We start from the raw sequence: 25,976 nt of genomic DNA on the forward strand, positions 1-25,976 counted from the left end.
AGTAATTCACCATCGTGAAAATACGCCTGCGTATACTAACGACCTAACTTAAATAACTAACTAAATAAATGTCCTAATCACTAATTCTCTCGCTCTATCACTCGTGCAATTATCAACACAGCTCAGCGACCTGGGGAGACGTCTCCCTCATATGACGTCAAACGATTAGTTTGGAATGAGGAGCAGTTTTAAGGGAGGACTGAAAATAACGAACTTTTTCATCTTATATTCTGCCTTTAGGAATCGAAAAACATACAAAACAACACATCAACTTGTCAAACGTGTATTTCCCCTCACTATTTTGTGTAATCAAAATTAAAAATTTAACCTGACATACACACTTTAATAAACGTAACTGGCTGTGTACACTTGGCACATAATATCCAAATATCGATTAATCGATCGATATAGCCCTGAATCGAATCGAATCGTAATCGTATCGCAGAATTTTTTGAGGTATCGGCAAATATCGTATCGCTGGCTGAGAGAATCGATATCGTATCGTATCTTGATGAACTGTCCGATTTACACCCCTAAACTCCTTACACAGCTTTTTGCATTTCTATGTCAACTCTATCAATGCCGAAATGAATCCGCAGCAGTCAGGTGGTATAAGTAAGAGGTCTGTAAGTTGTTTACGTTCATTATTATTGTAATGTTATGTGCTTTTGATACATGAGGTAATTTAACGGCATCTTTTGTAATGCTTTGCTGACTTCTGCTGTGCGCGATGTGTTTTTGAGGAGGCGTGACTTTAGAGATCGCTCTGAAGAGAGGGTAGGATCTTATGCTTTCAAAGCCAGCTTGCTATTGCTAGCCTCTCCAAAATTGCACATCGCATCTTTTTAAACTGCAAGGAGTCACTACTATAGGAGGTTATGTTTCACAAAAATCAAAAAAGAGAATGTTTTCAGAAAATGAAACTTCTGTCTTTGTCCGGGGCCAGCCAAGTGCTGACACTGAAAATACTCCAGGATCCAGTTTTTAATATCAGATGTGGAATTTGAACTTGGAGTGGAATTTGGACCCATACATCCAAAAATTCCTGAGAGACCTGAGGTAGAGGATATTGTTTTAACAACTGGATGGCCCCCAAGCTGAGCTGGGGTCACACTGTTCTGCTCTTTATTCATCATGGAGAGAAATGAAAAACCAGAACATTCTGTTCAAAAGCATGTGATGGGCTCTCCAGCTGAGGGGGAAGAGCGCCGGCCCACGGTCTTAAGCAACCTGTCAGTCAAAGAAGTCACAACAGAAAGAAACGTTTAAAATAGCAAAACCAAACAAACATTACAAAGCTGGTTTAAAATTTAACACAAACAAAGTTTTCACTAAAATCAGAATTAGAAAAAGCTTTATTGTCAAGTGTGCTTGCACACAACACATCATACATTTATATTGGTATTGAAGCTTCCAGCATACACATAAATATAACAAGACACATAATAACATTTTAGAATAAAATAAAAAAGTATAAAGACATAGATAGGTGTAGTCAGAATAAACATTTTCAGATATTGACATTAACATAATTATATTGACATTCTGTCGTAATCTTCTCACCTTCATGTCGTTCTAAACCTGTATGACTTTGAAGCTCAGTAAAAAATTCTGCAAAATGTCAGACCTGCTCTTGAAAAGTAGTTCACATTACGTGTGTGCTGTATTCATTTTTACGCCCAATTCAAACATGGCATTAACTCACATCACCTATAGAAAAGCTTCAGTTTGCCATATTTTAATAAACTGAAAAAAAAAGAAGATTCATTTTAGGGAACTTGCATGGAAAATAGCAGCTTGAACATTCTTCCAAATATCTTCTCTTGTGTTCCATGCATAAAGGAAATATAGGTTTGAAGGACATAAGGGTGAGTAAATGTCAGAAATTACAATATTTTATTGCTTTAAAATATTTGACGGAGAAGCTTAGTAAATCTTTTTATACAAATTCTACCAATCACAATCCAAGTATCAAGTAATTGGTTAGATATACGTCTCTGGCATTGTTCAGTCAAGTCGCTTTTCATTTAATATCTGTTAAAGTTCATTTGATCACAATCAAAGAAATGTATGCTGCCACTGTTTTTGTGTCAATATGATTTGATTTAATTTGCTCATGATTTTGCCTAGCAACAGAGACTGAAACTACTGATGCCTGTGCTTGCTCTCCCTCACACACACACACATATTCTTCATGAAGAAGGAATTGTGTTGGTGTATCATGGCAGAGGCGTTTTGAGTGTGGACAGCTTCCAAATCGATTCCCATCATTCTGTGAGCCCACAGCACACAGGTTTGCGTAGGGAGATTCAGATAGGTTGGGGGAGTTTACCGTGGGCTAAATGCCGGGGAATACGGCAATACTAAACAAACAGGATAGGGGAGATTGGTCACACTTTATATTAGGTGTCCTGAACTACTATGTACTTAAATAAAAAAAAAATAGTACAATGTAGTTAATGTGTTGATGTTGTGTTGTAAAACACGTTTGCTGCTATTGAAGTGGGATATGGGTTAGTGACAGGTTTGGGTAGGTTTATGGGGTCAACGGAATAATTACAGATGTAATTACAGAATATAATTACAGCTGTGATTACATGCAGGTGTTTAAAAAAATACAAGTACATTGTATAAACATACGCGTACACAAGTGCTTCGTATCAAATTATTAATTTAAGTCATGTCATAGTAGTTAAAGACACCTAATAATTCTGGGACCACAAAAACAATTGATACTTGCAAGGTTAAACTCTAGTTAGCCGGGCTTGTTTTAGGTTTTGAGCCATTGCGATGGACTGACCTGTTTAAACGCTCCCGTCTAATTACATGCACTTTAAATCTAAAGTTAAAGGCGTTTCAGAGTCTGACAAAATTAGCTTAATAGTTTTCAACTTTAAAAAAAGACCATCACACCATCTATATGTAGTACAGCGTCTAGCCCTTGTCTGTTTTACATTTTACTCAGAAATGTTAATAAAGTGAGAACATATTGCGACGGCTGCTCCGTCTCGCACTTTTTGACTCGGTTCTGCTATGCACGCACACTTAATTATCCAAGCTCAGCCGGCGGAGGTCATTCTCTTCTCACCACGACACACACTGCTCCCCCTCAATGTGCTGGGGAATTTGGCGCAGAAAATTTTCGCAGGCTTCCTCGCTCTTATTTTCTTTTCTTAATAAAGGAGCCAAGACCTGGAGGCGGCGACAGACACAGACTGAGGGAGAAAGACAGGGAGGGGAGTGTTGAAAGTGACAAAAGATATAGCGTGATGTGTGGGAGACAAGGTCCAAATAAGATTAAAGGTATTAAGAACAAAACTCATTTCGCAGCCTTGGAGGAGAAATCCAGCGGAGAAGTACACAAGACTTGTGTAATGCAGCAAGACATCTTATCCAAAACTAGACGGCAAAGTATCAAAATACATAATATCTGATTCTGGCTAATTATGTTTTTTCTTCTTCATCTTTTTAAAGGTAGTGTGTGTAATTCCTTTTGACTTTCTCCTATCCCAATTTAACACGCAGAGACAATTATCAGTAAAACCGTTTGTAGGCGGATTTGTAAATAAGAGGCTCTGTGGCTCAAAACACTGCTCTGTTTGTTTGAGGATCCTACATAGCTTCACATAAAAACTTTGTCTCAACCAATGATGTGATTTGGGGGGATCAGGGTTGCCAGGGCTGCAAAACAGAACTAGTCCAATAGCCAATCAAAAATAGCCCAAAATGATCCAAATTACCCTATCCCAAATATCAAAACTCAAAATATGTCACCTCCATACCTAAAATACATATTTTACAGTCACTGTTGTGCGTTATGCACAATTTCAACTTGAAAATCACAGTCTATCATCATAATGGAGCTCAAAGGCTCCCTACCATTGTCCCTCCGTCGCAAAACGCATCATCTAGCACAGTTTTATCAGACTATAAAATGGGTAAAATATTTGAACAATAGCATTGTCGAGTGACCAGTAGCCTACCGAGTTTTTTATAAAAAATTACAAGCTCAAAAAATGGATGGGTGAATCATTCACAATGAGATCTATAAGATGCATTTAGAAAGTAGAAAGGATGAATTTTCATTTCATGCTAACTTTCGACAGGCTGTTTAGGCTATTGGTTAATGTGTTAACCAATATGCAATTAGACATTGGCTACGTTTACATGCAACCAAATAATCCGTCAGTAATCGGATTGATGGCTCAATCGGATTGAAAAGCCTACACCTTAATCGAGTCGATTGAGCTCGATCCTCGATCCGAATGAAATTTCCATCCGATTGAAAGGGGTGGTTTATTCCTTTTCTAATCCGATCGAGAGAACATGTAAACACTTGATCGGATTGAAAACCAAAACTGAAAGGACTGCGCATGTGCAATGACGTTAAATTAGCATAATGCCCTATGACGCTGGGAACAAGCTGTTCTTCCGGTTCAATAAAGTGTCATATAAATGAGTGCTCCTTCATTCTAAAATTCTCATTTCACTCAGCGTCTGTGAAGTGGAGCAGGACAACGTCCTACCAGTCCTTGTTTCGGATTCTCATCCACAGACGACATTTTTACTGCGTGATAAATATAAACAGCACAGTACAACGGTTCATATGGTCAATGTCTCCAAATTATGACCAGAAATGGATCAATATTAAGTCTGCTGTTTAAAACAAACAAAGAACCAATGTAGGAGAGTAGTTATTATGCGCAAACAGCAGGAAACTCTGTATATTTGTGCAGTGTGCATGTCAAAAAAATCTATTTCGATTTGAAGCTTGTGACATATCGCACATCAACCCGGTCACATGTTTAGCGTGCATGTAAACACTGTTTGGATTCATCAATTGGACTGAATTCAGTCCGATTGAAACTAAAGTTGTGCATGGCTGTTGTAGGCATTGCAGCCTTTCTGATGTCTTGACAATAGCTGACAAAGTAATTTAATGTCAGTAAATGATAATGTTATAAAGTTTACTGCAATAATAGCAAACCATTTGGAAAATAAGTACTACCATTTTGTTTCTTTCTTCTTCGAATATCCTGTTTCACTGCTACATTGTGGAAATAAAGTGGGTTGCAAATGCCATTTCATGATGTCAAGTGGAAAATTAAGACAAAAAAGACAACAAACTGCAGACATGAACAGCTGACACACTTGGCCTGAACTGGCTGGCGGACTCCAAATCCCAGGTGCAGGGTAAATTTAGGCTCTGAGGCTTCTCTCACACCCATCCATCCCATGATCTCCACCGCCACACACAGATGGCCTTGTCTGACTGCTTCAGGGGAGTGGAGGGCAGGTGACATCAACAGCCGGGCCAGGGAAGAGAACCCAGACACGCAGGGTGGTTTGAGGTCTTATCAGGGTCGGATGAGTCATGAGAATGGCAGGCGATTGTGCGATGGGCAGACGATGACACGGAGAGCGGTCAGAGGGCATCAGTTTGGCTGAGCAGACAGGGGAAAGCGAGCGAGAGAAAGTGTCCTGCTCAAATGCAGGACAAAAACACTGCTGCATCAGACACACGGGCAATGTACCAAAAGGCACGGTTACATTCACGCTTGATCTGCAAAATTTTGCATTTGAAATTAATTTCAATTGCAATCTGGAGTTTAGAGTACAGGCGACACATTAGGTTCAAGTTGGTAAGTTTGCCATGCTGATCACAGAAATTTTGTTTGAAATTGACTACTGTGTAAGCTGTGTTACATACATCACTACACTATAGACAATCGATAATGGTGCATTTTTGCTCATGAAATTTAGCCAAAATTTCAGTAATATGACCACACCTCAAAGCAAAAATCACTATTACTGTTGCTTATGGGTTAGTGAAGTAGACTAACTATTTACCTGAAGTATTAAACTTTGGTGTGTTACCTGCCCTTCACTGTTTTTGATACAGATATGATTTATACCTCAAATAATACCGTTTTTGAGTAAAGATATGCTGTTTTCTAAAAGATTAGACTAAAGCTTTAATAATTTAGTTTTAGTGATTAGACTTACATTTAACTTGGAAAAATAGCTCAGCATTGTAATTAAATGCTTCCAATCTTACCTGGATACACAATATACTCTATTAAGCGGTACTCTATAGCAAATCTCAACTGCTCGATTGTTATATCGTCAAAAAATATAAACTGTATTACTGTATTTTTTTCCGCATACACTTGCACAAATTGATGTACACTATATAGCACATCTCAACTGCCTGTTTTCTTTTTTTATTGCGAAATGTAAATATAAATGACCAGCTCTTTTCATAAAGGTAGACATACAAGTTTGTCCAACTTTATTCATATAAATACAGTTTTCACGTAAAGCGATACTTACTAGCATATCTCAACTGCTTGATTGCTTGTTTATCATCACAAAATGTAAACCATATTATCGCTCAGCTCTAATCTGCTAAATGCAACTACAAAGATTGAATGTCTTAAAATATTATAAGAATTAAATAAAATTTTTGTAAAGCTGCTTGGAAACAATGAATAGGCTACTGTGAAAAACGCTATAAAGTATATTTGACGATGTTTTTAGCCTGCTTTGTTTTTAGCATCTGACTGTAATGTAAAGCCACCAACCACTAGTTGTTTTTATGTTACTTTTTGGTGAAGTTAAATCTGAAATATGATTTTGGACTCGTGAGAAAAAAAATATTGTGAGGGTGTCTTCAGCGTTTGTACAAAAAAACCTGAAGAAATATATACACAATTAAATATATAGGGAACATAAAGAAATGTTGTGATATGCAGATCTGTTTGTTCTACTAAGTGGAACACACCCTAGCATTATGGCAGTGAGTTTTGCACACACAAGCACCACTCACATTTTGTACAGAAATTGTAAAAATCTAGTTTATATTGCAATGTGCAGAGATAATAGCAGCAATGTCTGCATGGCTCAGACTTTGGTCTACATTTCTAGATCATCCTGAAATTGAGTGACACGCCTGCTGTCTGCTCAGGACAGATAGATGGTTCTCTGTCTTCAACCAGACATTCAAATGTGTTCGAGTTTGTTTGGCCGTTGTGTAGAGACTGGCGTCTTAAACATGGTGTCTCATTTCCCTTGCTGGTGATCAAATCTGCGATTAACGCCACAGACGAGACAGCGGCCAGCCAACAGCCCGATACAAGCTTGCAGAAATCCTGCCTGCTATAATGGCTCTGAAGTGAATGTTTTATGGTAGATGTTATGTCATCCGGTGCGGCGTCAGGTCACGCATCATGAGTCTGGGTAGATTAGAGACATGTAAAACTCATCCCTGACCTCTTTTATTCCGTGCAGCCTGCTGAACAACTGCCTCGTATGCTCTCTTCCTTGGGATCTTTTAAATGCACCTGTACAAAAGATTAACAAAGGCTCTTTTTTTGTTGATTGGAGGGAGAAATTATGATGACCTGTACAATGAAATTTTTTTTTTATTATCATAATTTTATAGTAGATTTGATCTTTTCAGTGGTGTTGATCTTATCCTTAAAGGAACAGTTTAACTAAAAATGTAAATTTGTCATCATTCACTAACCCTCATATTGTTTAAAACTCATATGATTTATTCCTTGTAAGACATGCAGATTATTATTTTATTTATTTTTGCAGGATGTCCAAGCTGCTCGTTTCTATATAATGACATAAGCCATTTCTGAACACTTTTGAACTCTAAAAATAGAAAATATTTTTTTAAATACAAACAATTACCATAAAAGTACCATGATTTACAGGTAAAAATTACTTCAATTTGGGCCTGTTAGTTGTATTGTTAACTAAAACTATTAATAATATTGCTGATATAAATGTGAAATGTTCTTGGCAACTACTGAAATAAAATTATTTTAAGTTAGAAAATAAAACCAAACTAAATACAATTGTTTAAAAAAAACTAACAAAACATATAGAAAAAAAGCATCACATTTAAACAAAAAATATAGCTGCATGCAGCGCTGTCGGGCCCAAGCCCTGCAGATAGCCACCCCGGGGGCTTTAGGATAAAGCAGAGGGTATACTTGTTTTTTTTTACGCACAGTCAAACGCACAGCTTTGCAAAGTATACTTTATTTGACTTGTACGTCTACAATCTGTCTCCAGGAGTTACGACCCATGAAAATATCTTTGTACTCTTTCGTGCTAGAGTTGTAGAAATGAGGGTTCTTTCTAACTTCTTCGCACAATCTCTCATCTAGGCCTCCATTGCCGCTGTAGCTTGCATGCGTTCCAGTCTGTTCTGTTTACGCCTTTTTTCTTCAACTACCTTGTGCATCGAGACCCCCAGGGCATGGTTGGAACCTTGTGGATATAAACTAATTACTGCAACAACAAAAAAATGTATGCGCATGTGCGACCTGCGCGTAAAAATCTCTTCTAATGATAAAATTCACGTCACGCACTGATCCTCGCGTACGTGTAAAAATATATATTTTGGCCTTAACTGTGCACAGCGGGAAATATGCATTTAAAGCGAGTAATTGTAAAAGAACTACATCAAATAGCACAAATAGCCAAATCAATGAGATATTTTAAATGATGAATTTCATGTCATAGGATGTTATAGGTCACTTCCAAACAAGTGTGAAGTTATCATTTGCAGTTCAAATGTTTTTTTGTTTTTAAGATTTTAAGTATTTATCTTAAGTAAAAAAAAAATAAAAAATTATTATTAAACAAATTATATAAAACTATGTTGTCAGTGCACTACAAATAAACTGGTTCTATGCTTTTATTTTGTCATTAAAACTGATAGAAACAGATTCTAAGTCAGGGATAGGGAACATTAGTCCTGAAGCGCCGCTGTCTTGCAGAGTTTAGCTAATCAATGTCTTCAGGATTACTAAGGCTACATGCGGGTGAGTTTATTTTTCCCAGTTTTTTTTTTCTCAACAATTGCTAGCCTCTCCAAAAATGACCTAACTTACCTTTTAAGTGAAACGTTAATTCAAAATCTTAATAAATACAATATTGGTATATAAATAATAGTACTAAAATAACTCTGACCAGTTACTCGCATAAAGCATGTAATGGGTTTATGTAAACATTTTTAATATGTTTTAAAATATTTCCATTGCTACCGACTTATCAATCACATAATTTACAACATTTATTTTAATGTATAGAATATATAAAATAATTAATAATATTTCATAATTATTTGTTATCAAGACTTAATTATCAGTCAAAGGTGTTGTCACTTATCGAAACCATGGCCTAGCAGTTAGATCGACATATAAATCTGTGCACTCTGAATCCCATAAATTGTTTAGAAACCAGCCAGTCAGATTGGAGCTTACTGTTTTAGCCAGCTCATGCCATTTTTGTGTGCAGTATCCATCAGACAGCCCGTGAATGGTCTATGGGCGTACCATCTGAGGTCTAGACTAGTCAAAGAGCAACCGGGTAGAAATGTTTCACATGCGCTATAAAGTTTTGAAATGTCTCTTTTATCTTAGCACTCCACCCAAAGCCAAATTATAATTGTTATTTTCCTCCATGTGGTGCATTGCATCAACCTGCATATACTTAATTATTCAGTCTGTCTGGTATGTGATGCCTTCAGTTGTATAATAGTGCCGCATTGTGTTATAACAATCCTAACCATCCACCCTTGAAGGCACATTTTTCTCTTTGTCTTACTGCAGAGTGCAAGTTCCACTGCACCAATGGCAGATGTCTGAAACTTCTCTCGCTGATTTGTAATCATCTGAATGAATGTGGAGACAACAGTGATGAGGAACATTGTCCTGCTGCTGTACCTCCACCCCCAGACACCATCCAGTGTAAGTCCATCCGCCCACTTCTGTCTCAACACCACATCTGCATCTCTGGCAGGTGATATTGCATCAGTGTTGGGGAAGCTACAGTAGAAAACTTCTCAGAATTAATGCTAGGCTAACTGTCATTTTAGAAAAGACGGTAGTAAACTATCCAAAAGTGGTTACATTAAAGAGTTAGTGTCTGTAAATTAAAGGGGTCATGACTTGAGAAATCAAATCTTTTGATTAAAACGTCCTGCAAGTTTCATAGCTTAAAAAGTCATCCTCATTATTAACAATGCATTTATTTAATCAATGTGTTAATACACATATTATTTACACTAAACAAACAAATGTTACCCTAATTTATACACCTGAGTTGACAACAGCAGTATTTAAATATTTATTTCACTACAAAAAAGATTTGTTGGATACATTTTTCTTTCTTTGAACCAGTATATTATGATAGTCCAAACTAAGCAACTGAATCAGACTTCTCGACGCTATTGGAGAGCGACAGACTACCAGAGTGTTTGATTACTGTCACAATTGGTTGCAAAGCTGAGTGTGTATTCTAATGTGACATAAAAACAGCAATATAACACTACTTGTTGGAAAAAAATAGCTTGTTACTGGTAAAGCTGCACTATTATGAAAACAGCTGAACTGCTGTTATGCTACTGAAAAATGTAGTTAGGTTTGTACTGTCGCCCTGATCTCTTTGCTGTGTGTTCTCTACTGTTGTCTTCTTTGCTGGTCCATCTTGCTTTATTGATATTTAGTACAACAATATGCCAAGAGAGTTAAGGTCCTTATCCGAAATTCTTGTACAAACTTTTTTCACGTAAAAAAATAAATACGGGTCATAATGTTGGGTCAATCACGTTTACACACTGCCTCCGAAACTTTCGTAGTTCGATGTTCTGTGTTTTTGCATCCGTAGCAAGCATTTTGAGAGTTGTGTTTTGACAATTCAGAGCCACCGAATGACGAATACAAAACAACTCTGTGTGCAAGGACCTTTAGGCTATAAACATGTAGTATATATAGAGTATATATACTGAGAACAATTCTTCTGCTGAGGAATACAGTTAGCATAACTGTAGATGATATTGCAGATATGTTAATTGATGCGTGTTAGCTGTTTTACAAAGAAAGTAGCTTATCCAATCAGATTTGAGAGTTTGAACTATTTATTGGAACTGCGACTAATAATTATTTAGATAATTTATTAATCTGCCAATTTCTTTATTAATCAAATAATACCCTTACATTTGATCAGTGTTCTCTTTCAAACAATGTTCAAATTGAAGTCTATGTAATGTATACTATACATTATGTGCAAAATGTTTTAAAATATAGGCTAAAGGTTGCAATATTATTTGAAAGGAACAGAACATTCTAATTAACCAGGAGAAAAATGTGCTGGAACACACACGTGCCCACCTCTGAACATGTCAACATTAAATCATTTCAGGCACTACTCAATATCCTTCTGTAATTCAATTAAAGTTAATATTCATGTAAAACATTATGATTTGCGTTGCATATATAGGATTTTTTTTAGCTACGGGATATTTAAAACCCAAATGTGATGTTTAACAACAAATATTGTTTGATGATTGCACTCCCTTTTTTGTTGCAGAAAGTATAACAAAGACAGCAACATTTAATAATTTGCTTGATGTGATGTGTTAACTGGAAATTATTGCAATTTAAGAATATGACACAACACTTTTCAAGAGTTTGGGGTCTGTAATCCTCCCCCCATGTTTTTAAAAGAAGTCTAGGTTACACTTTATTTCAAGGTCATGTAGTTGCATTGTGCTTACTCAAATAAGTACTGAGTAATATTAACTAACTACATGTGCTTACTATAGAGTTACAGTTAGGGTTCGGTTTAGGGTTAGTTACTAGTAATTATGCATCATTTACTGTTATTACTATACTTAGTACATGTGTAACTGTCATCTTAAAATAAAGTGTTACCAAAGTCTCTTATGCCATTAAGACTGTATTAATTTGATAAAAAAATACAGTGAAAACTGTAAAATTGAAAATAAGTGTTTTCTATTTCAATAATTTTTAAATATTATCTAATCCTGTGATGGCAAAGCTGAATTATCAGCATCATTACGCCGGTCTTCAGTGTCACAAGATCCTTCAGAAATGATTCTAATATGCTGATTTTCTGCTCAAGGAATATTTCTTGTTATTATCAATGTTAAAAATAGTTGTGCTGCTTAATATTGTTTTGGAAACAGAATTTTCAGTATTCTTTAATGAATAGAAGGAAAAAGAGAACAGCATTTGTTTGAAATGGAAATCATAACCATATAAAAGTCTTTACTGACACTTTTGATCAATTGAATGCATCCTTGCTAAATATAAATATCAGCAAGTATTAGTGATTTCATCAAATTTATTAGATATTGCGTTTTGGAATAGTGTTTGGTGAGCAGCTGTCATGTGAACGGTTTTCTTCTTTCCTCTTGGAATTTGAATGCATCTCTATATTTTGACTCTGTCGGATCAGTGTTGCACTGGTTGTTGTTGAAGGTTGATTTATTTTAATTTTTTATCCTTTGCTAGCATACTGCGTTTGTGTTTGTTTAACAGAGGCTTTTACCGAATCGGTTTGTATAGTTGTTTGTATGACCTTCCCCTTACATCCTGTGCATGAATGCGTTGCTCATAGGTGTCTGAATCAGTGTTTGTATGTGGATGGACGCTATTTGTTGATTAATGTGTGTGCTTTAGTTCTCTGTTTTACTCGCATACATAAACACTCTCTTTTTCTTGCATGCTGTCACTCACTCAAGGCCAGACAGGTTGTTAACACTTTAAAACTTCAACAAATGTGCTCAAGGTTCATTTTTTTTTTAACTGAGTGTATAAGTGGGTTTAGTTGGTTTAGTTGAACACTCTGTATTCTATGGAAGCTTGTTTTTGCCACAGAATATAAAATAAAAAAGGTAATTGCAACCTTTTTATCGCACAATTCTGACTTTATTTCTCAGAGTTGCGAGTTTATATCTCACAATTCTGACTTTTATAAGATGCAATTGCGAGTTACAAAGTCGGAATTGCGAGAAAAAAAGTCAAGAGTTTTAGTTTTTGTTAATGATAACAAATCTGCCATGTGCATGGCTACAAAAGCTATGATAATGGATACTAATTTCATTGAATTTCCATATGCATCCACATGATTGTTTTGCTAATATTACCCACAATTCCTAGCGTTTTAAGGGGTTGTGTGACTGTTTTCTTTTAACTATATCAGTTGGGGAAATTAAAAGGAATACATGGCAAGTGCTCTGCAAAGGGTTTTTGGTATGAAGAATTTTAGAACTTATATATGGAAATTTAAAAAAAATATATATTTTTTTTATTATGGTTGTATTTTATTTCAGGGAATTACAATGTTTTCTTATTCGTTTTAGTTTTCGTTGTACATTTTGTTGATGATAATAACTCTGCCATTAACTGAACATTTTAAATGGCTCTGGCGTTTGTTTGAGCAACTTTTTTTCTTTTTTTATAGCTCAGCTTTTATTGGCTGTGTCCATTTCCTCCCTCTTTCTCCTTCCCCAGCATCCATCTCTCCATGAGCACTCCCCACGTTGGGATCGCTTGGTTTTGTGTGCTTTTTTTAAACATGCTTTTTTTCTATTTTTCCCCTTGCTGTCTGCAGGACAAGGGCCACTCTTTACTGATGGAACAAGTCCAACTGCTGCACTTAAAATATTTAGCAGTCTGGGCCGCATGTTAATGAAAGCGTCTGCGGCTGGCTGCTATTTTAGAGACACCTGTGTGCACTGTGATTGAATTTTCAGAGGCTGAGGACTGCTGATTTTCACGTCGAGAAATAGACAGCAAGCGAGAGAGCAGGCAAAACGAGAGATGAACAGACAGGGGTGGGGGGGACTGAAAAATTATTTCAATTCTAATGGCTACGGCGGTAGTGTAGCGTTCAGTCAGACAGATGGATCATGAATATGGTCTAGACACTTGGTGTCTGGGTGAGTCAGGGGGGGCCCTGTACGAGAGGGGTCTTCACACTACCCCACCCCCACATACACACACATACTCAGTGAGTTGAGAAAATGAAAGCGTTTTCAGGCAGAAAATAAATGTTTGTTATCAAACGCTCATCAGACAGACAGGAGAAGGATGTGACTTACAATATCACAGGGTTTTTTGGCTCACTGAAGAGCCACAAGGTGGAAACAGATCATGTAAAATGATTGTTAAACAACATTGTTAAACATAATCCCTGACATTTTGTCTTAATGAGATATGTCACCCAATTTTAATCTCTTTCATCATTTACTCTCTATCAACATTACCCTCATGCCGTTCCAAACTTTCTCCTGTAGAACACAGAATGATCAAGTCATGTCACAATACACATTACAAAGCAGCTTGACAGAAAATCATGATACTAATGTTTATAATATCTTAATATCTTCATGCCTTATAGTTGCATTTAGCGAATTAGAGCTGTGCGATAGTTTACATTTTGCAATGACACAAGCAATCAAGCAGTTGAGATTTGCTATATAGTATATAATGCTTTAAGTGAGTATATTGTGTGTGTGTGTGTGTGTGTGTGTATTAATATATATATATGTATGTGTGTGTGTGGATAAAGTTGGATATACTATATATCCAACTATAAAGAGCTAGGCAAAAATATAGTTACTTTTTGTGATAATATAAACATACAAACAATTACGTATATCACCCTATGTGAGTATCCTGTATACTAAAGTTTTATATACTAATTTATTATTTGTTTATCTTTATATAAAGAGATGTACAATAATATAGCCATTACATTAGCAATTTTGCAATGTTGGTGACAAATTTTGATAACCATTGCCTTTTATTGTATGAAAAAAATTATTATCAATTATCAAATTTCTCAAAATATCATATTTTATGTTCCACAGAAGAACAAAATTCATAGAGGTTTGAATGTCATTTAGGGTGAATAAATTATGACATAATATAAATTTTTGGGTGAACTATCCCTTTAAGGCAAATTTAATAAAAATAAAAATATCAAATAATAACAGAAAGACATACATTATAAGTGAAGACATATACAACAATTATGTAAATGCTAATTATTGACTGACGAGGGATTTGGGATGGAGATACAGTTGCAATCAAAATTATTCAACCCCCCTTGACCTAAAAGACATTTTGCTACCAAGAACAACATTTTATGAAAACAATTCAACAAAGGTATCAGTAAACTATTGTAGAATGTTTATTAATACACATTTGAGTGATTCTGAGAACGTAAAGTTGATGAAGAACAAACAAACAAAAAAACAAACAAATAGTTTTTTCTAAACTCTAAACACTAATGTACAAAATTACTAAATACCCAAAAGTCAAATTTTGTGCAGAGTTATTCTTTATAACCTCCAATAAACGCTGCCTGCAAGTGCTTAGAAGCTTCTATCACCTCTGTACTGCAACCTTGGCCCATTCATGGCTTGAAAAAGCTTCCAGATCACTGATAATCTTTGGTTTTCTCGTTACCACTGCTTTCTTCAAATTCCACCAAATATTTTCAATGAGATTTAAATCTGAAGACCACTCAAGAACATTCTACGACTGATCCCTAAACCAAGCTTAAGTAGATCTGGGATGGCCTGCAGGAAAATCCATTGATCATCAAGCTTCAGTCTCTGCACCGTAGGCATTGATGGCTTGATGCTTCAAAGTATTCATGATGTCCTTCATACAGTCAAGATCTCAACTTCCTGCAACAGTAAAGCACCTCCTTAACAAGATTGGATCTTCTCTATGTTTGTCCATGGACATGGCGTTCTTCTGCTCATAAGCTTTGCCTTTTTTTGCACCAGACATAGGCCTACTGCTGATCAATGGGTCCAAAAAGTTCCAGTTTGGTCACATCACTCCATAAAACATTGTTCCAGGACTCCTCAGGTCTATCCAAATGAATTTTAGCATATTCAAGTCGGCCTTTTATGTTCTTCTTGGTCAAGAATGGCATTTGGCCAGATGTCCAAACATGAAGGCCATTCTTGTCTAGTGTTCTTCTTAATACTTTGCATTGAAATGTTTTTTTTCTTCTTCTACTTTCATCAGGTCATCTTGCACTTATGAAACTTTAAACTTATGAATACGGCTGCCAGCTGTATCTCTAGGATGTAGCAATACAGATATTTTTTGTACTGCCACTTTAAGTACTTTAATTTTCTGTCATTTTCTGTCATCTCCTCCCAAGCTATTCTCTGACAGGATTGGAGGAGAGGGAAAATTAACGTCGGAAATGAGTATATAGGGGCATGGTTTAAAGAGTAAAAAAAAAAATGTTCAACTAACGAGTGGAGTGCATAACATTACTGTTGGAGGCAGTTCATTGCGGGTGGATTTTGTGAGAGAAGAGTGTGTTTTGGGCATCGTGGAGAGGAAGTAGTGCTGCTGGGTTAGCTCTCGCTAGCAGGTGCACCTGGCCTGCGGTTGTTTTCACAGCGGACTGGAGGGAGTTTTGCACCGTACTCCTAGATGGCTTGGTGGAGCAGGGAAACAAGATAGGAGCAAGACGGGCTGACGCTGGCGATGTTCCCAAGTCACTCTTGACCCCGTGCTGCCAACTTGGTCAGTGTTGTTATATTCCAAACCCCGAAAATTCACGCACACACACACACGCACACACAGTGCCGCAGATTTAATGAGTGCTAACATTAGTTTTTCTCTTGTTTTGTTTTTCCTTTCTTTCCACTTTTTGAACTTGCAGATTTATTGCTAACGTACCGTGATTTAAAGTGTTGATTTTTCTCTTGTTTATTCTTCTACTATTTTTTGAAGTAAATTGTGGTGAAAAAACAACAACATATTAATCTTATTAAAGAGTTGCATATAATTTCTTATGTTTTTTTTCTACTTTCTTTTTACGTAACAGGTGGTTATTATAGCTATCCGGAACGATAATATAAATCTTTGTGGCAGGTGTACACTTGTCTGGCGCCCGAACATTAATGACTGATTGTTTTTTTTTCTCTCGAGGCTTCAGGACTGAGGGTCGATGTTACACAGTTGCCGACCGCATTTAAATGTCGGCACTGTGGTCTAGCGGTTAGGACTCCACGTTATCACGCTGGAGACCCGGGTTCGATTCTCGCCTCAGAAAAAATATTTTTTTTTTGTTATGTTAAATTTTATTTTTATTTTCATTGTTGAGCGACCACCGTTACAGAAGTGGCGCCCGAACAGGGACTTGAACCAAACATGAACTAGACATGAATACTTAAAAAGTTGTGACTTTGGAAAATGTGTGGACTGTGAGCAAGTGAACCCCTGAACTTGGCTGGTAAAACTGAACCCTTATAAAAAAGAAATCCACATGGTGGATGTTTATTTGATTTTTTGATTTTGTTTTTGTTTTTGTGAAGAGTGAAATGTTGTGTTTTTGGAAAATGTGACACGTAATTGAATAATCTTGTCAATTGGTGTTGTCTGCTTTTGAATATGTATTTGGTGGGTTGTCTCCTTTTTTGATGGTGTCTGGGGAAAATGTTCTAAATTGACTATTGAGGGAAAAGCTGTTGATTTTGTTATTCTACTAAGCCCCTGTTGCCCACATACAGCATCTTGATTTTCATTTATTTATTCCCAAACATTTACAATACACCCAAACATTACCAGACATGGCCACTACCCCTCCCCCACACTCCACTTACGTGGACATTGATGAACCAGATGCACCCAACATTTCCACTCCATACAGCTTCCCCTTTCCGGGAACCCAGGTGCGGATGCTCTCCCCTGCTCTAGGAGGCCGCACATCAGTGCAACCCCTTACTTGGGCCCCAGAATCTGACAACATGCAACTTTGTACGTCCCCTGATGTTACATCTCTTTCCTCAATGGATCAGCATGCCTTGCCCGGCATCCTTCCAACTCCTGGTAGGGAAATTCACCATTTCACTGCTCAGGTCCAAGGTAACTGGGACAGTCTGAGGGAATTCATGAAAAACCAGGAGAGAACTGTAAATGAGCTTACCCAGGTACTAAAGGCATCCTCTTCCCACCGTGAAAGCCAGATCAATGATCTTTCGGCCAAGGTGGAGACCAACAAGCAACTGGTTCTCACCGTACTGACTGCATCTAAACAACAAGAGGCAGCTGAGACTGACCAATTGGTCAAGGCTATGAAACTGATGTTCTCAACAGAAATTCAGAAAATGGAATCAACTATCACTTCTGCAGTTCGGGATCAGGTGGAACGGCTACGGGTTGAGGTCCAACAGGATATCAAAGCCATCCAACACACACTTCTGGGTGGCCTTGATAATGTAACCACAAATGTTCAGCAATGTGAAACACAAATTGACAAATGTCGTATCTGTGTAGCCAAGCTGCAAAATGAATTCCAAGTGTACGATAAGAAAACTGTTGAACACCAAATGAAAGAAACAACAGCTCAAGTTCCGAGTACTACACTCCCAACACCCCAAGCACCAGAGACTATTTCCACCCCTCTATTGACCTCTATTGTAAAAAGTGACCATATTAAATTAACCTTTCCCACTTTTGGGCGGCCTACGGATGATATTGACCCCCTATTGTACTTGACCAAGTGTCAAGATTTTCTGGCCCTACATCCTTTGACAGATGCAGACCTCCTGGCTACCTTCCGCACAGTATTGCATGGCACTGCACGTGACTGGTGGGAAGTAAGTCGTTTTAATATAACCACTTGGAAGGAATTTGAGACCTCGTTCCTCTCTGCTTTCCTGTCTGAGGACTATGAGGATGAGCTGGCTGAACGTGTCCGTACTAGAGTTCAAGGGGAGAAAGAATCAGTTAGAGACTTTGCATTCACTTATCGTGCACTGTGCAAAAGATGGAAGCCTACTCTAACAGAAAACGAGATTGTCAAAATGATCCTAAAAAATATCAAGCCTCACCTGGCAAGTCAGCTGCGAAGTCGGGTGAACACCGTCGAAGATTTGGTTAAACTCGGACACCAACTGGAAAAGGATTTCGAAGAACAGCTTCGGTATGAAGGGCGTGTTGGCCTTAAACAACAAGCCAATTCACAAAAACACCAAGTGACCCAACCCAACCGACCTGCTGAGAAACCACCGGTACAGTGTTGGAGATGTAATGGACCACATCCTCCAGGAAATTGCCCAATGTATGTACCTCCATCTCATCAGTCTTCTGGTCAACAACAGTTCCCCCATGGAAAGTATTCTCATCACTCTGCAAAATCAGGGGGACGGCCTTCCAATAACACTGTAGCAGCCTCTAGAACATCTCAGTCACAAACAGAAACCCAGAGTATCTCAAACACTTCAAAATCAATTGCATTCATGACCGTACCACAGCAATTAGTAGTCCCAATCCGCATTGGATTTTGGATGGGGAAAGCCATCATGGATACTGGAGCAAGTTACACGCTAATTCACGAAAATCTTATGAGGCAGCTTGCCATCCAGGACCAGCTCCAACCATGGTCTTGTGGTCCTCTCTATCTGGCCAATGGCAAAGGTGAGAGTCCTCTAGGATGGATAAACACCACTATTCATCTACATGGTAAAGCCATTACATTACCTGCTGTTGTCCTTCCTTCTCAAGCCCTTGCTTATGCCATCGTCCTGGGTTTGGATTTTATCTTTTTCAGCGGCCTGCAGATTAATGTCAGTGAACACAAATATTCCTTCAAGTCTGACCTTGCTGAAGAATATCCATTTCAACCTGGAAATGCCAGTGAACCCCTTGTTAATTCGCCACCCATGAAGGAGGAGAAAAGAACCAGCAAAAGCAAACTAAACTTGTCCCTGTTAAGTGCTGTTCCTCCTCCCCAACCTTTTTTTTCCCTGCTACAAACTGACAGTGTGGATGATGTAACACTAATTATGGATGCTGTAAGTAAAGCGCATCTACCCCTGGATGAAAAGCAGCAGTTACTTCAGATCCTAGAAGGCAACCCACGAGTATGTACTCACCAAACTGGACGAACGGATGTCCTGAAACATCGCATTTACACCACCTGTCAGGTACCTATCAAGCAACGGCCCTATCGGTTGTCCCCTGTAAAACAACAGGCAATGGAGGATCAATTGGAGGTGATGTTGAAAGAAGGAATTGTGGAGCCCTCACATTCTGGTTGGGCCTCACCAGTAGTCCTTGTTCCAAAGAAAAATGGAAAACTAAGGTTCTGTGTAGACTACCGTAAAGTCAACGCAACTACAGAAAATGACGCTTACCCCCTTCCAAATATCACAGAGATCCTAGAATCACTCTCTGGTGCATCTATTTTCTCTACCATAGACCTCAACAGCGGGTATTGGCAAGTGACAATGGACCCTGATAGTAAAGCCAAGACTGCTTTTATCGTGCCTGCAGGTCTATATCACTTCAACGTTATGCCTTTTGGTTTAAAAAATGCACCTGCTACCTTCCAGAGGCTGATGGAGACAGTCCTGGGGGAGCTAAGAAGTAAAATATGTTTTGTCTACATTGATGACATCATCATTTATTCTCCCTCCGTGAACCAGCATTTCTGTGACCTTCAGACTGTTCTCCACAGGCTGGAAACTGCTGGTTTGACTATTAACATGAAAAAGTGCAAGTTTTGTCTCTCAGAAATCACTTTTCTGGGTCATGTGGTGAGCACTAAAGGCATCACGGCTGATCCAAGTAAAGTTGAGGCCATTCGCACCTTTCCTGCTCCCTGCAACTTGAAGGAAGTTCAACGGTTCCTGGGCTTATCTGGATGGTACCACCGGTTTGTACCCAATTTTTCTAAAATTGCTGAGCCCCTAAATTCAATGAAAAAAAAAGGACAAGGGTTTAAATGGACGACGCTGTGTCAACAAGCATTTGACCAGTTAAAAGCATGCCTCACGTCGCCCCCCATTCTCGGCCATCCTGATCTTCGAGTCCCTTTCATCGTATATACAGATGCCAGCAACACAGGACTGGGTGCTATTCTCACACAGCGGAAAGATCTAGGCAGAGAGGAGGTTATTGCTTACGCCAGTCGAACCTTAACTGGGGCAGAAATCAACTACACGGTAACAGAAAAAGAGTGTCTGGCAGTCGTGTGGGCCTTGGAAAAGTGGCAACATTACCTTGAACATAAACTCTTCACTGTTGTCACGGACCATTGTGCTCTGCAATGGGTCATGGGATCCACCAAAACAAACAGCCGCCTCATCCGATGGGTCCTGAGACTGCAAAAGTTCAACTTCGTCATTGAATACCGTAAAGGGAAATTAAACGTGGCACCTGATGCTTTGTCCAGGTCTTCCCCTACAGCAAGTTCTCCCATCACAGCATGTTGCACCCTTTACAACAAGCAAAAGACGGACCAACACCAAGAGCTTCCAGTGTCAGATGTTGTTCTGTGGGAGGAACAGCATAAAGACTGTGAAATAACAAAGCTATTACAGGCAGTAGCGGAAAAACAAAGTCCACAAATGGACCAATATGAAGTGGTAGAGGATAAGTTGTATCACAAAACTTACCTAGTGAATGAGCAAATACACTATAGAGTGTATGTTCCCAGCAGTCTCAGGTTGACACTCCTACAGCATTATCATTCTCACCCCCTAAGTGGCCATCGAGGAATCTATAAAACCTATAAACGGCTCCAGGAAGTAGCGTTTTGGCCAGGAATGTGGACTAATGTGAAACATCATGTTAGGAGTTGTGTGACATGCCAAACCCTCAGGCATGATAACCAGAAACCTGCAGGGAAACTCCAATCAATTACCACCACCCGTCCAAATGAAATGCTGGGAGTTGATATTATGGGCCCACTACCCCGGAGTACACAGCAACATGAGTACTTGTTGGTTTTCGTTGATTATTACACCCGATGGGTTGAGTTTTTCCCCATGCGTCACGCCACTGCTCAGAGTGTTGCAACAATTTTGAGAAAAGAAATCTTAACCCGGTGGGGAGTTCCAGACTTCATTCTTTCTGATAGGGGCAGCCAATTCATCTCAGCTGTGTTCAGAGAGGTATGTGAAAAATGGAGAATTACTCACAAGTTAACCACTGCATATCATCCTCAGACTAACATGACTGAGCGTGTGAACAGAACTCTTAAAAACATGATTGCGGCATACGTGGATGACAACCACACAAAATGGGATCAGTTCTTATCAGAGTTGCGATTTGCCATGAATTCTGCCATCCAGGAGACCATTGGAGTAACCCCCGCAGAATTACAGCTCGGAAGGAAACTGCATGGACCAATGGATAAAATACTTCACGGTCCAAATCTCACACCTGACGCTTCTTCCTATGATGTGGTTTGTCACATTCAACAACTGCAATCTCAAGCTAGAGAGAGTAGCAGAAAAGCCCAACATCGACAACTCCGGAACTATAACAAAAAAAGACAAGACATCACTTTCAAAAGCAAAGACCGGGTATGGCTTCGAAACTTTCCTCAGTCCAGTGCACAACACAAGTTTAGTGCAAAATTGGCACCTAAATGGAAAGGGCCTTACCGGATTCTGAAACACCTGGGACCTTTGAATTATCGCATAGCGTTGGAGACCACTGGAGAAGATGTGCGCACTGCACATGTGTGCAATCTTAAAATGTGTTTTCCAACAGCTGAGGAGTTGGAGGACCAGGCGAAGAGGAGACTTCAAAACCTCTTTCAAGAAACCTCAGATGAGGAGGAGTTCTTGGGGTTTTGATTCTTTTCTCTTAACAACCATGGGTTGTTTCAGCCAGGGGGGAAGAGTGTAGCAATACAGATATTTTTTGTACTGCCACTTTAAGTACTTTAATTTTCTGTCATTTTCTGTCATCTCCTCCCAAGCTATTCTCTGACAGGATTGGAGGAGAGGGAAAATTAACGTCGGAAATGAGTATATAGGGGCATGGTTTAAAGAGTAAAAAAAAAAATGTTCAACTAACGAGTGGAGTGCATAACATTACTGTTGGAGGCAGTTCATTGCGGGTGGATTTCGTGAGAGAAGAGTGTGTTTTGGGCATCGTGGAGAGGAAGTAGTGCTGCTGGGTTAGCTCTCGCTAGCAGGTGCACCTGGCCTGCGGTTGTTTTCACAGCGGACTGGAGGGAGTTTTGCACCGTACTCCTAGATGGCTTGGTGGAGCAGGGAAACAAGATAGGAGCAAGACGGGCTGACGCTGGCGATGTTCCCAAGTCACTCTTGACCCCGTGCTGCCAACTTGGTCAGTGTTGTTATATTCCAAACCCCGAAAATTCACGCACACACACACACGCACACACAGTGCCGCAGATTTAATGAGTGCTAACATTAGTTTTTCTCTTGTTTTGTTTTTCCTTTCTTTCCACTTTTTGAACTTGCAGATTTATTGCTAACGTACCGTGATTTAAAGTGTTGATTTTTCTCTTGTTTATTCTTCTACTATTTTTTGAAGTAAATTGTGGTGAAAAAACAACAACATATTAATCTTATTAAAGAGTTGCATATAATTTCTTATGGTTTTTTTCTACTTTCTTTTTACGTAACAGGTGGTTATTATAGCTATCCGGAACGATAATATAAATCTTTGTGGCAGGTGTACACTTGTCTGGCGCCCGAACATTAATGACTGATTGTTTTTTTTTCTCTCGAGGCTTCAGGACTGAGGGTCGATGTTACACAGTTGCCGACCGCATTTAAATGTCGGCACTGTGGTCTAGCGGTTAGGACTCCGCGTTATCACGCTGGAGACCCGGGTTCGATTCTCGCCTCAGAAATTTTTTTTTTTTTTGTTATGTTAAATTTTATTTTTATTTTCATTGTTGAGCGACCACCGTTACAAGGAACTCTAGGAAATCTTCTTGTAGCCATAGACTTAGTCTTCTAAGACTTGTTCTATATAGCTTTTATGGCATATTTGCTATACTCAACTTTTGTACATGCATGGGCTAAATATATGCATGTATAACAGCACAAGCTAATTCTGTTATAATAAAGATTTTCCAATGGATTAATTGTTTTTACACAATTTTGTCCCATACCATACAAATAAATGACATAAAAACAGCAGTGTTGAATAGGGGTTGAAGAATTATGACATAGCTGTATTACAACATCAAAAAAGTCCTATAACATAAAAGCATTACATTATATATTGACTTTATCACTTTTAATTTGCCACTAAACTTTTACAGATAATATTTTTTTAAAACTCTGTATCTTAAATTCGTAAATTATTACAGTCTCCGGGGGGTTGAATAATTTTGATTGCAACCGTATATGTGCGCTTATCTCGGTGAGAGGGGATGATAGGTACTGACGCCTGCTGAGGTGGAAAATCTGCAGTGACTGCAGTGAGTTTTTTTCCTGCTCAACATGACCTTCCCAGAGAACTATGTGTGTGATATCGACGTACTCGTTACACTCGACCAGTTTATCTGTGGTTGGATTCCAGCGGTGATATATGTTTGATATAGGTCAAGAGGTCACTGTCACAGTAGCTAAATTCCAATTCTTGTACACTTTAAATATGAAATGTGTCGCAATACAGAAAAAAAGTTATGTCTCTACTTCTGACTTTGAGGCTGCCAAAGTTAATGTGTTAACTAATGTAATTTAAGTGTGTTTACTTTTAGTTGTAAATGTTCCTCATTCTTAATATCATCAATTATTTTATTTTATTTATCCTTTATTTTACCAGGTATAATTCTACCAGGGAGTCCTGGACAAAATGGCTGCACAAAAAGATTAACATAAACAGATTACAAACACATAAAACCGGAAATATAAAAACAACAGTCTCATCCAGCAATCATATGAAAAATTACATAAAACATACAGATGCTTCCTTCAGGTATGGAGTCCAAAAGGTTTCCACAAATATTTAAAGATAAAGACTATCATAATGCTCTGCATTTCAGTCCATAACCTAGGAGCATAAGAGGAAAAGGCAGCTTTACCAAACTCAGAATATGCTTTAGGAACAATTACAAGTAATTTAAAAGAAGACCTAGTCAATTTACCTAATTATTCCTTGGCAATAAACATCAGCTTATGCATTTTTCTCCTTTTGGACAAGTACAATGATGGGTACGTGAAGATGCATTCGTCACAAATTGTATTGCTGCATTATATATACAGTCCAACTTCTTTTAGTAAAGATAGGTTTGCATGCATATAAATCACATCACCATAATCCAACACTGAGAGGAAACAACTTTGGATAATTCTCTCTTTTGCTTCAAAGGGGAAACATTTCTTTATACGAAAGAGAAAACCTACCGGTAATTTAGGTCTAAGCTTTTTTGAAAGATTTTCAATATTTATATGAAAACCCAGCCTTTCATCAAGCCATATTCCCAGGTATTTATAGCAATGGACTCTTTCTATACAGTCCCCTTCCAAGGTTAAAATTGGTGGAACAGATATTTTAGTGCAACACCGGGTAAAGACCATATTATAATTTTTTTGTATTAAAAAACAATTTAAAATTTAACCATGGAAATTGCAATGACCGAAAAGAGTCTTGTAATAGCTCTATGGCTTGATGCATGGACTGTGCTACTGTGTAGATACATAATTGTGCCATCAGCATATTAATTTTAGCTGTTTATCTCATGACCTATGTCATTTATATATATTGAAAATAAAATTGGTGCTAAAATAGATCCCTGTGGATTATTATAATAAATTTTTTGGTTATTTTTGATTCATTGTCATATTTTTTAGTTGAGTTTCAATTTTTAATTTTTATTTCAGTTAACAAAACTTTTTTTAAATGATAACAACCCTGCCATAAATACGGCTATAAAAGCTGCAAATGGATACTATTTCCAGTGGATCTTCATACACATGCTTGTTTAGCAAAAATTACCCGTTGTGTTTCAGGAGTTTGTGATTGTTTTCTTTCAACTTTATCATTTGATAAACAGAGACGAATAGAATACCCAGCAAAGCAAGTATTGTAATAGTTCAGCATGTAGTCAAAGCTTGTGAATAATACTAAATTAACATAATTGTATTATTATAGTTTTAACTTGAGTTATTTGAGATCACATTTAAAGTAAATATATATTTTAAATATACTCATTTGCAAACTTTAAATGAGTATATTCTCATTTATTTATTTCAATCTTTACAAATGTAATTACAAATATTTTTAAATAAAGTTTCAATAGAAGTGACATTTAAAGTATATTTTAGTTTACCCCATAAATGCTTGTCAGTACATTTGATAATACATTTATATCATATTTCAAAGACAATA

The 25,976-nt window shown here is 37.8% G+C and overlaps 1 protein-coding gene across 2 annotated transcripts in view; it reads left to right on the forward strand.

Annotated features, from left to right (window-relative positions):
- Window positions 1–25,976, forward strand: part of ldlrad4a (low density lipoprotein receptor class A domain containing 4a) — a 102,729-nt gene that overhangs the window by 28,660 nt on the left and 48,093 nt on the right. The window contains exon 3 of one of the 2 annotated variants that reach the window (XM_079591522.1): window positions 9,633–9,770. The exons of the other annotated variant lie outside the window; for it this stretch is intronic. Coding sequence (XP_079447648.1) covers window positions 9,633–9,770 — 138 coding nt within the window. The remainder of the gene's footprint in view (window positions 1–9,632; window positions 9,771–25,976) is intronic. 2 annotated transcript variants of the gene reach the window in all.

The sequence above is a fragment of the Phoxinus phoxinus genome (assembly GCF_949152265.1).
Source record: "Phoxinus phoxinus genome assembly, chromosome: 19".
Classification (NCBI taxonomy): Eukaryota; Metazoa; Chordata; class Actinopteri; order Cypriniformes; family Leuciscidae; genus Phoxinus; species Phoxinus phoxinus.